This window comes from Sinocyclocheilus rhinocerous, unplaced genomic scaffold (genome assembly GCF_001515625.1).
Source record: "Sinocyclocheilus rhinocerous isolate Xijiao unplaced genomic scaffold, SAMN03320098_v1.1 scaffold2046, whole genome shotgun sequence".
Classification (NCBI taxonomy): domain Eukaryota; kingdom Metazoa; phylum Chordata; class Actinopteri; order Cypriniformes; family Cyprinidae; genus Sinocyclocheilus; species Sinocyclocheilus rhinocerous.
In genome coordinates this window covers 154,834-165,049 of record NW_015639535.1, presented here as the reverse complement: position 1 = coordinate 165,049, position 10,216 = coordinate 154,834, and the positions used below count along the sequence as shown (strand labels likewise).

Below are 10,216 nucleotides of genomic sequence, written 5' to 3'. Positions count from 1 at the left end.
GTTATGCAAATCTTCCCACATAGTGACGTAGACATGTGGGGGCGTGTTTAAACGTGGCGTTTTAGGAGGGTGTGAACGAGTCTTAACTTTTTTTATAAAGAATATCTCTTTGGGTTTGAGACTTTAGTCTGCAACTTTAGGGATCTTATCTATTCACGAACAGCTTGTAACGCTCCAAAGAGAAAGAAAAACTTGAAATCGCATCATATGACCCCTTTAATTAAAAAAAGTAAACATGACCTTTGAATGTTTTAGTAAATCTGTAAACAATGTATTAACATTATCAATAGGTGATAATCAAATATATGAATAAAAATAAGTTAAAAAAGTTACATGTAAATTTCAACTAATGTTAACAGTAAAGCTGAAATAAAACATAATTGGAAAAAAAAAATAAACTTGAGAAAAATAGAAGTGTTGTCTTGGCAAGTAACTAAAATTTAAGTTGAAACTTAAAATTACTAAAACTGAACTGAAAAAAAGAAAGCAAAAGCACATATTACGTAAGCATAAACTAAAAAGAACATAATCTGAAATTTTACAATTCTGTTTGCAGCCTCAACTAATGTTGAACTTCTCTCATGCCACATTAATCATGGCATTTTTGTTTTTTCCTTTTTATTTTTCTTGCTCATGTTGATGTAACCTGTTCCTCTTTTGCCCAAAACAGGAGCTGTTCCCTGCCAACAAGCGTAGCTGCGAACACTTCTCAAAATATTTCACCGACGCTGGGCTGAAAGAGCTCTCGGACTTCGCTCGCAACCAGCAGTCCATTGGAGCGCGCAAAGAGCTTCAGAAAGAACTGCAAGAGCAGATGTCCCGCGGCGAGACCCTCAAAGATGTGAGTTTTTGCCTTGTCTGGATAGGACAATTTAAGTTGGGCACAAAAAAAAAAAAAGAACTTTAAAAAAATTTAGAATTTTATTTAAAACTAAAATGATTTTGATTCTGTCCGTATTTTGGTTTTGGAGGTTTATTATGCCTGTATTTGACTAATTTTTGTCTTTTGTTCCCCAGATCATTGCCTACGTTCGTGAAGAGATGAAGAAAACGAGCATCTCCGAGCAGACAATGATCGGCATCGTGTGGACCAGTGTCATGAGCACCGTCGAGTGGAATAAAAAGGAGGAGCTCGTCACAGAGCAAGCCATCAAACACTTGAAGGTATCTATGATGCTTCTGAAAGGTTTAATGATCTGCAATACTTCTCAAATTACTGGTAGTAATTCTTCCAACTCTCTTTGCAGCAATACAGCCCACTGCTGAAGGCCTTCACCTCCCAGGGCCTGTCTGAGCTTACCCTCCTGCTGAAGATCCAGGAGTACTGCTATGACAATATCCACTTCATGAAGGCCTTTCAGAAAATTGTGGTGCTTCTTTACAAAGGTATGTCTTCAATAGCTGATCTTTTAAAAACTATGCACCTAAGCCCAAGGCTTGGCTCACTGTGGTAAAAATGTTACTTAGCCTGTGCAATGCTATACAGAGGTTACGTCCGGTTAAAGCTTTTTGAAGATGTATTCAGGGCTTATAAAGTTCACCGGCACCGTGCCGGATCTCCGGCGTGTGGCGTTTGGCTGTGGGGGGAAAAAAAAACCATTGTCGCTCTACATTTAAAAACACTTGTTGACATCAGTTTGAGTTCATGAGTTCGCCTACCAATGTATGAGAGGAACACAGCTTTCACTCTCAACCAAACTAACATTACTAGCCAATCAGAAGTTTTTGCTCTTATAAACACGAGACGCGCATAATAGTATCCAATTGCAGAGTCGCAGCTGATGAATGGAAAAGAAGCCTGTGTCTCGAGTGCGACTCATTGGAAAAAGCTGCGAGGCGCAATGGTCAAAGATTTCCATCTAGCGTCATATTTACATAGAAAAGCTATTTTAGAAAAAGCAGCGGAGCTTTGTAAACAGCTCAGAGTAATCACGTCATCTTCATAAGAACGATATTTACCGGGATTTTTGAAAAGTTGTATGTTCACACATGTAGTTTTCAAATAAGCCTTAATGACTTGATTACCTGGATCAGGTGTGTTTAATTAGAGTTGCATCTAAACTGTGCAGGGCTGTGGCCCTCCAGGAACTGAGTTTGACACCCCTGGGCTAAACTATTCCTCTGCATATGCGGCGAGTTTGCTTAACGTTCATCTGGGAAAACTCACTTGATTTGTAACGTAAATCATTTAAACCTATGCCAACACAGGAGAATAGCCTACATCAACAGATTTCTAAATATGCGATTTATTGTACATCGCGATTTCACAATAAAAGTTTCTGACTTTGCATGTGGCCAAATTTAAATGGATTTAAACGTTGGCGCCCTCTGCAGGTATTTGTTATAAATGTAGGCATATTACATTGTATTGTGTTGTTCAATAAAACCATGTACTTTTTGATACTTTATTTGAGGCCAATTATTATTGCCTCATCGTTACTTTATATATAAATAGTCATATTAAAGCCTGTTTTTCACTTAGTTCTATTTGTATTACTAAAAAATATAAATTACTCGTCAAAATAATCAGTAGATTACTTGATTAGCAAAAATAATCATTAGTTAAGCACTAGATTAGTTAAAACATTTCAAAATACAAGTGCATAGTTTTACTTTTTGTGATTAAAAGACGAATATTTTGTCATTTGAAAATTTCTTGAAGTATTAAAACATTGTCTCGTTCTAGTGAACCAAGTATCTGCAATTTTGTTATTTTTTTTTTCCTCACCTTATGAGCTAAGTGGATTGTCACACCTCTAGTATCTATGAGCGTGATAAAGCTCATAATTTAATCATTTTCTTTTTTTGTTTGCCAAATAACCCTGTGTATGTGTCCCCGCAACCCCCAACCCCCAGAAAAAAGTTCTGGCTCGGGATTTTTTTTTTTTCTTTAACCCCTGTGTATTTTTGTCTTGCCTGTAGCTGATGTTTTGAGCGAGGAGGTAATTTTGAAGTGGTACATGGAAGCCCACATGGCCAAAGGAAAGAGTGTCTTCCTCGAGCAGATGAAGAAGTTTGTAGAATGGCTGAAGAACGCTGAGGAGGGTAAGCATGTTTGTTTGTTTGTTTCTTTCTTTTTCTTTGAAACTTTCAGATTAAAATGGTTTCTGAAATCATTAGTTTTGTTTCTTTCAGAGTCTGAATCCGAGGAAGAGGAGGGAGACTAAAACACCATGTCAACAGAATGTTTTGTTACAGAAGTGCTTGTTTAAAAAAAATGTTGCTTTTTTCTTTTTTCTTTTTTTTTGATTCTACCTCCTGTTTTCAAACCATAACATTTAGATGTCATTTAAGGGCTTTATGACAAATGGTTAATTTTAACAGATTTTTCTAATATTGAGGTTTACACTTAAAATAGCACAAAAGTTGTGGTCAACCTTTGTAATTATTTACTCACTCAAGGAACTTTTAAGTGTTGACAGTTTGGACATCATAAATTATTGGTATAATGATTCCTTTATGAATTGACATTCCATTGAGTTTGATCAGGCTGCCTTGTTTGCTTTTAAGATGACCTTTTCTATATGGTATTGATGCCTTCATGCCCTGTCATGATCAGTGTCCACAAAGGGGAAAAACGGTCACCTTGTCTCATTGTGATGTTATTGCCAAAGGGTTAAGTCCTTCTCCCATAACATCCATCAGTGTTCTGTTCCCTGCCTATGAAACTGTACAGCGCTCAAAACAAATTTGCTGATCACCCTGTAAAGACCCTTAAATGACTCCCAACTTCTATGATGTATCTCCATCTTATTTGTCACCGATTTCTTTAATCTGAGTAACTAATTGACTTTTTTTTAAAGAAATAAAGACCTAGAAGTATATGCTTTGTGTGGTTCTTGTTATCTAATGTGCTGTTTTTGGAATAATTGCAAAATCAGATTTGTCCACCATTTTAAAATTGCATGCAATATGTGACTTCCACTAGGGGGCACCTCAAAACCAAAGATGAACTACTTTCAGAACATTTTTCAAAAATAATTTAATGGTTTGAAAGTCATGAGTACAGACATTTTTCTTGTACAAAAATACTTGATTAAATAGCAGCTTGTTTGATGTTTGACATGTGCAAAAGACCACTTTTAGAAGAGCGGACAATTCAAGTATTAGAATACGACAGGCTTGTGTTCAAAATGTTGTAAAGGTAGGCCATATTATTGGTATAATGCATTTTGACCTTTTAATTTTTAATGTTAAAAAGTGCAAATATTTACAAACAATTTACATAAGCCTTGCCATGTTACAATATTTCCAGTACATTATGTGGTAATTCCCTTGCACCTCTTTATTTACATCTGCATTGAAAAAAGAACTACTTTTTAATGCAAGGAAGAGTCATTCTACACAGTCTGCAGATTCAATCAAACCTATAAGCTGAAGTTTTGATTTGTGCAAGACATGCAGGTAAACCTTTTGGATATAAACAAGTGGTTGGTACATCTTGATGCTTACACAAAAATAATTCTACTTTTAAATGTTCACATCGCAGATGCAGTATCTGAAAATAAATTGTAATCACAGTAAATGCTAGGCTCAAATTTGTCATCCCTATTAATTCGTTTTAATGTAAACAAAACAAGGTTCAGCAGATGATGTTTTGGTGATGTACTTGAGATTAGCACACACTCTGGGACCTTTCCCCTAGATCTTAGTCAACGGGAAACACATTCTGGAACACTCTGAAATCAAACTTGCATTTTTTTTAAAGTCAAGCAAGAGAGCGACAATTAGCAATAGCCAATGAAATTCCCAGATGAAACGTCCATCTACTCATATCTCAAAAGACCACTATCTCATACATAATTTTGGTTCCATTTGGTGCAAATCAGTGGACAAAAAAAGCCATGTTGACATGAATCAATATAGCTTTGTGCATGCATTTCTAGAAAATACAATTGCATAGCTATAGTTGTGGAAAATTATTGCGTAATTGACGCATCAAGTGTGCATTCTAACATCGACAACAACAGAAATGTCTTAAATTGCATGTAATGCAACAAGCTTCTATCTTGACGTTGACGCTCGTGAGTTGCTCAAATGGCCTTCCTTCATGCAAGTTTAGTAAAATCTACAAGACTGAGTTTGGCGTTTTATGATTCAGAAGCATAAGCATGCCCTTTGTTGTTACGAAGAGACCTCGATGTACCCTCTTCCTGAGTCTGCACCTGAGGGTGCGCACTACTAATCGACAGTCTACGCAACATTATATCACCAAAGTGTGTTCTCAAATTATGACCGCAAGGATTTAGGGTAGGCTATATAACATTTGGGGTCAGGGTCATAACCCAGGGCTCGTATTAGGGATCATGTACCTTGACCAAAACCAGGTCCCAAGACATGTAAAATTATGTTCTTCTCATTATGAAATACTTCCACTGATAGCATTCAGTCATGTGCCACTTGAACTTTCTAATAAATATTTAGCATGCTTTGCCCAACCCAAATTATCATGCTGAGGTTAGAATCTTGTTTACAGTCTCCTGAGAGCCATGTTGGGATCGTGGTCCCGGAGTAGATGTGGAGACAAGAGGGAGGGGATGAGATTTTTACTCGCCGTTGTACTGACAGCGACCACTGCAAACCGCAAGGTTTCAATTACCATCATGTGATGTGCAAGAGGCGGACACAAGACTGTTTTTTAAGGCGAGGGATGGTGTAGCTTACTATATCTGATACTGAAATAGCCTCCCACCAGGTGCAACTTTACACATATTCTCCGGTTACATTAACCAAAACAGTTGATAAAGTGAACACACATGCAGAAAAAGTGCAGATTCGTCTCTCTTTTTGTTGCTTGTTTTGTCTGTCCTCAGAGATAAAAACAAAACAAAACAAAATGTTTTGTCTCTGTGCAAGGCAATGTCTCTTTACATGTAAACATTCAGAAGTTGAGAGCTCCTACGTAGCAGCGGACAGTCGGGAGAACTTCTGCTGTCACCCAGTTGTGTGCTTTTCCCCATCTCTAAGCTGCAGAAGTACATGATAATTGAAAGGTGTTAGAATTCATACCCGCACAACAATCGGTTTACAATTATATGCGAAATATGTAGGTATGCATTATTGCAGTTGATCACCTAAGAGAACAATTCAGGAAAAGGTAGAGGCAAGGTACTTCTGGCAAGTAATATGAAGTTTGGCATGTAAATACATTACCAAATTTGTCACAGTTTCTGGAAAGTTCTGGCAGGTCATAGTTTCACCACCTTCAAGGACTCACCATTTTCCTCTGGTTACTCAAGCAGAAGGTGCAGATGGGTCGAACCGGTGGAGTTTTGAGGTTGGTGTTGCTTTGTAAGATGTTGTGATATTTCAGACATGGTTGCCCGTCCATGCAGTCCTCCCCTAGCAGAAGCACGTTGGCCAAGTGTGAAATGTAGCTCGATGCCAATCGCAGGGTCTCGATTTTTGACAACTTCCTGTCGGCCGGCTCTGTGGGGATAAGGGTACGCAGAGCCGTGAAGGCAGTGTTGACACTATGTGTGCGGTCTCGCTCCCGAGCATTAGCTGCCTGACGTTGTTTGTTCATCCCTGCAAGTCTACGACCCCCTCTGCATCTCCTCGCCTCCCTGTGGCCCTGCATGGGGCTCCCTGCGCCAGTGGATTTCTCCGAGCTTTCGCTGCCACTGTCGAGCTCATCAGGGTCAGAGGGCAAGCTCTGGGTATCGTGTGCAGGATGCTCGTGCTCCCCTGCAGTGGACTTCATGGCGTACAGAGACAGACTGGTAGTTGTGGGTAGTCCATGGCGTAGATGCTGGCTGCCCATGGTACTTTAAGCTGAGTGAAAATAGCAGCCGGGGGGCAGCTGCGTCTGATCCGGTATCCAGAGATCTTCCGTGGCCCCGTGGCACTTCAGCATGCCATTTCTTGAATGACTGATCCCTTTCTGGATTTGTCCACCACCGTGTGGCTGTGGAAAAGGATGGACAGGTGGAGCTGGGGGGCACCTGTCATGTCCCAAAGAAGGAGGACGTTCGAAGATATATAAATAAGTGCACGCACCAACACACGTTCAGGGATTTTGGTGTTTTTTTACACCTTTGACCTGCAACATTTGGGTACCGGGTCCTCTGGGTGACCTTGTGCAGGTCAACAGGAAGCCAGGACGGTGATCTGACCTACCTTACCTGAGAAGACCTTTGTTTTTGTCCCTTCATTCTGGTCCATTCATCCCTTGCTCCTGATATTGTTTGCTGAACATTTCATGTTTCCTATGGCTTATAAAGTCTTTGTAAGTTATATAATTTGTACGCAATAGCTAAGCAACCTTGTTCTGTTTAACCCAGCGCTAAATTTAGCTCCAAAAAAAGTTTACAGACAGAGACTGTTGTTGTTGCCTGTAAAACTCGTATCACATGGACCATGGATCACTCCAGGTCCAAACGGAGAGACACAGTTGGGATTTTACTGCACATAGGGGGCAGTGTTTCAAATCTGACAGAATGTAATTCAGAACACCTGTTTGACATGATAATAACTGTGAAGAGAGTTCTTGGAAAAGGTGCTACTATTTAGGAAACTGGAATCATTTTGCTTACTTGAAGGTGTACTCAACATTGGTGTTCTGAAGTTTTCTAAAAGAAAAGCTATTTTGCCAGAGGTTTTAACATCCACACCACCACCACAAGAACCATGTAAGTGCTATTCAAACCAGTGAGTCTTTTCTCCAGTCGCTTTATGTAGCTCACAACATTAGTGCTGTATAAGAGTGCTCTCTTATTAGTCATCCTGTTCCTCTCTAATGCCCTGTCTGACTGAATAGCCCAGGTGTGTTCCTGTTTCTCACACGCACGTACTGTGGTCAATCTTTAGAGGCAGTAAAAATATCAGTTAGTGTTCACCATACCTATATTACAGTCCTGCTTTGTTTGTATGGTAGTTTAGGCAGTGGTTTTAAAGGTTTTGGTTTATTTTTTTAAGGTTAGTTACACTCTGTTGTGAAAAAATAATTAGCTTGATGACAGTTTTATCTTTAGCCAGATTCTATGGTTTTCTTAGACTGAGTAGTAGGACACTAGGTTAATATTTTTCAGTATTCACCACTAGATGTCAGTAGCACACCACTGGAGATTGTAGTTCCCGTTTTTTTAAGGCAAGAAGCACAAGTCAAGTCTAAGAATTGACAAGAATATAAGTGAACTAATTAGGCCTGAAAAAAAAAAGGTTTTAATGAACCGTTAACATATTAGAGGTTTCAGTGTGGCACCTATGAGCAATCAAATCTAAAAGTATGGAACTTGTCAGTGCTTCATTGAAACCTAAATTAATATCGACTTCCGTTCAGCCATTTGGTAAGTTTGTCCAAATTAATTATTCTTATACATTCACATGACAGCTCTTGACTAATTTGATTAACCCTTTAAGCTCTTTCTGAAGACCTAAATTACAATACTCGCATTCCCAAAGTTCATGCGTGGATGTTAACATGTGCTGCATCCTCAATGAGCTGCCCGTGGCCCAAACATATGCTCCAGTGGGTGTGTTGTTTATCCTGACAGCATCGCCTCTAATCTTTAAGAGTGCCTGCTGGGATGCAAAACAAAGATACACCATTATAATCCTCTGAGAGTTTGCTTGGCACTTAAATTTGCAGGTGAAAGCTCCTGGTAAGTTGCAAAACTCAGGCATTGGCTTATAGCGACGGTTTCCTGGATACCCACCTTCGTGGACGCAAGCAGAGCATGAAACCATTCATATTTTCATTGAACGGTTTTGCAGTTCCAAGTTTACATAGACAATATGACATAGTTTACAATCCAGTTCCAGTTGAATGAAGTTGAGTGCCAATTAGCATTTTAAAGGCCTAATTTCCTGTGGAGCAAGATTATAAAGCTCTGTGCACGCACCTGTTTTAAAACTTTTGGAAAGAGTGTGATTAGATTCCCAAATTAGAACACTTTCAAAGCCCCAACGAAAACTGCAGAGTCTCTGGCAGTTTTTTCTCTCGGGTTTTGGAGTGCTCTTTAATACAGGTCACCATACAAAGGACACCCCATCCACCTACACAGATTTGTACACTTTAAAAGCAACTAATCTATGTTGAAACCATGCCATAAAACATAATCCAAGTGCTAAGGGCAATTGCAAATCATGTCTGTGAGATGCTGGTCTATTAAACAGCAGCGCCAAGAGGCCATTAGCATCTTGTTATGCAGTACATTTTCACGTTCCTCATCATACATTAAGTCATAATATATTACTTTGAATTTTAAATTCACACTTTTTGAAGATGTAAACCATATTAATTCCCAATTAAGTGAACCAAGGGGGTGAATTTAAAAAAAGCACTCTGGTTTGAATGTATGTTGCAATTTTTACTAGTTGTGCTAATTAGGCTAATGGTGCTACGCTAACTTCTAAATGTTAACCCAGTAAGCTTATCCTACATGTTAGCCTTTTGCTTTGCATTTAAGGAACAAAAAACAGGTCCTTCAAATTGTGCTGTGAAATAAGTAATGGCAGATCATTTTTTCATACTATGATGAAGATCTGAAAATGTGCAAATGGATTATCGAAAAAGAAAAATTACTAAATAATTTGAGAAGTCCATACATCAACTGAGACAAGTCTGCCTTTTCACCAGAAAAATTACAAGAAATAAAAAGAAACGCACACACACAGATGAATCATTCACAATAAGATCAAAAACATGCATTTAGAAAATAATTAGGTTAAATTTTCCCCTCAGGACTTTAACAACATCATCCTCTAGGAAGTGTCATAATTTTGGAGGGAAAAATGGAAAGAACAATTAAAGTATTAACAAAAGATTTAATGACCCTCATGTTTTGATTGTTTTAATTTAGTTTTTGTCACTCTAAAGTTACAGAGTTCAAAAGCAACTGCGTAACAGGAACAACCCAGTGAACAGAACAAAAGTCAGACAGAGAATGGAAGAGACTGAGTGTGAGACCATATAATAAGGTAAAGCAACATATGACAGTCCAGCACAGATGAGAGACCCACTTCATCCTTTCATTTCTCTTGCTTGGCTGGAGAACCTTATGAGGGTTCCTCTAGTGCCCTTGCTGACCATTAAATGCAACTAATTGGAGCCCAGGGACAGACAGCTCTGAGGGCTGTAGAAACCTCTCAAAGAAAAGAGTTCCCAGAGAAGATCTCTACAAGGGAAAAAAAAAGTAAATATTATACTGCAGTTTAGGACCACAGTCCATCATGTACCTTCTTGCTACTCCAACTCAAGGGAGGAAAGGAAAAA

At 38.8% G+C, this 10,216-nt stretch overlaps 2 protein-coding genes and 1 long non-coding RNA gene across 4 annotated transcripts in view; 2 read left to right on the top strand and 1 right to left on the bottom strand.

Annotated features, from left to right (window-relative positions):
• The window catches only part of LOC107751467 (basic leucine zipper and W2 domain-containing protein 1-A-like), a 14,703-nt gene extending 11,125 nt beyond the window's left edge, over window positions 1-3,578 (top strand). The window contains 5 exon segments of the mRNA XM_016567213.1: window positions 671-841; window positions 1,018-1,164; window positions 1,248-1,386; window positions 2,923-3,045; window positions 3,136-3,578. Coding sequence (XP_016422699.1) covers window positions 671-841; window positions 1,018-1,164; window positions 1,248-1,386; window positions 2,923-3,045; window positions 3,136-3,167 — 612 coding nt within the window. The 3' untranslated portion in view covers window positions 3,168-3,578.
• Window positions 3,579-5,905: 2,327 nt separating this feature from the next.
• LOC107751464 (transcription factor 15-like) lies at window positions 5,906-7,105 on the bottom strand. Its single transcript, XM_016567211.1, has 2 exons — window positions 6,218-7,105; window positions 5,906-5,967 (listed from the first exon to the last, which is right to left on the bottom strand). The coding sequence occupies exons 1-2, from the start codon at window positions 6,761-6,763 to the stop codon at window positions 5,935-5,937; spliced, it is 579 nt and encodes a 192-aa protein (XP_016422697.1). The 5' UTR covers window positions 6,764-7,105; the 3' UTR covers window positions 5,906-5,934.
• Window positions 7,106-7,434: 329 nt separating this feature from the next.
• LOC107751468 (uncharacterized) overlaps window positions 7,435-10,216 on the top strand; it is a 12,136-nt gene continuing 9,354 nt past the window's right edge. Inside the window, exons 1-2 of one of the 2 annotated variants that reach the window (XR_001641243.1) lie at window positions 7,435-7,631; window positions 9,821-9,921. This is a non-coding gene — a long non-coding RNA (uncharacterized LOC107751468). Of the gene's footprint in view, window positions 7,632-8,140; window positions 8,289-9,820; window positions 9,922-10,216 lie in introns of those variants that run through there. The other variant, XR_001641244.1, reaches the window with a different exon arrangement.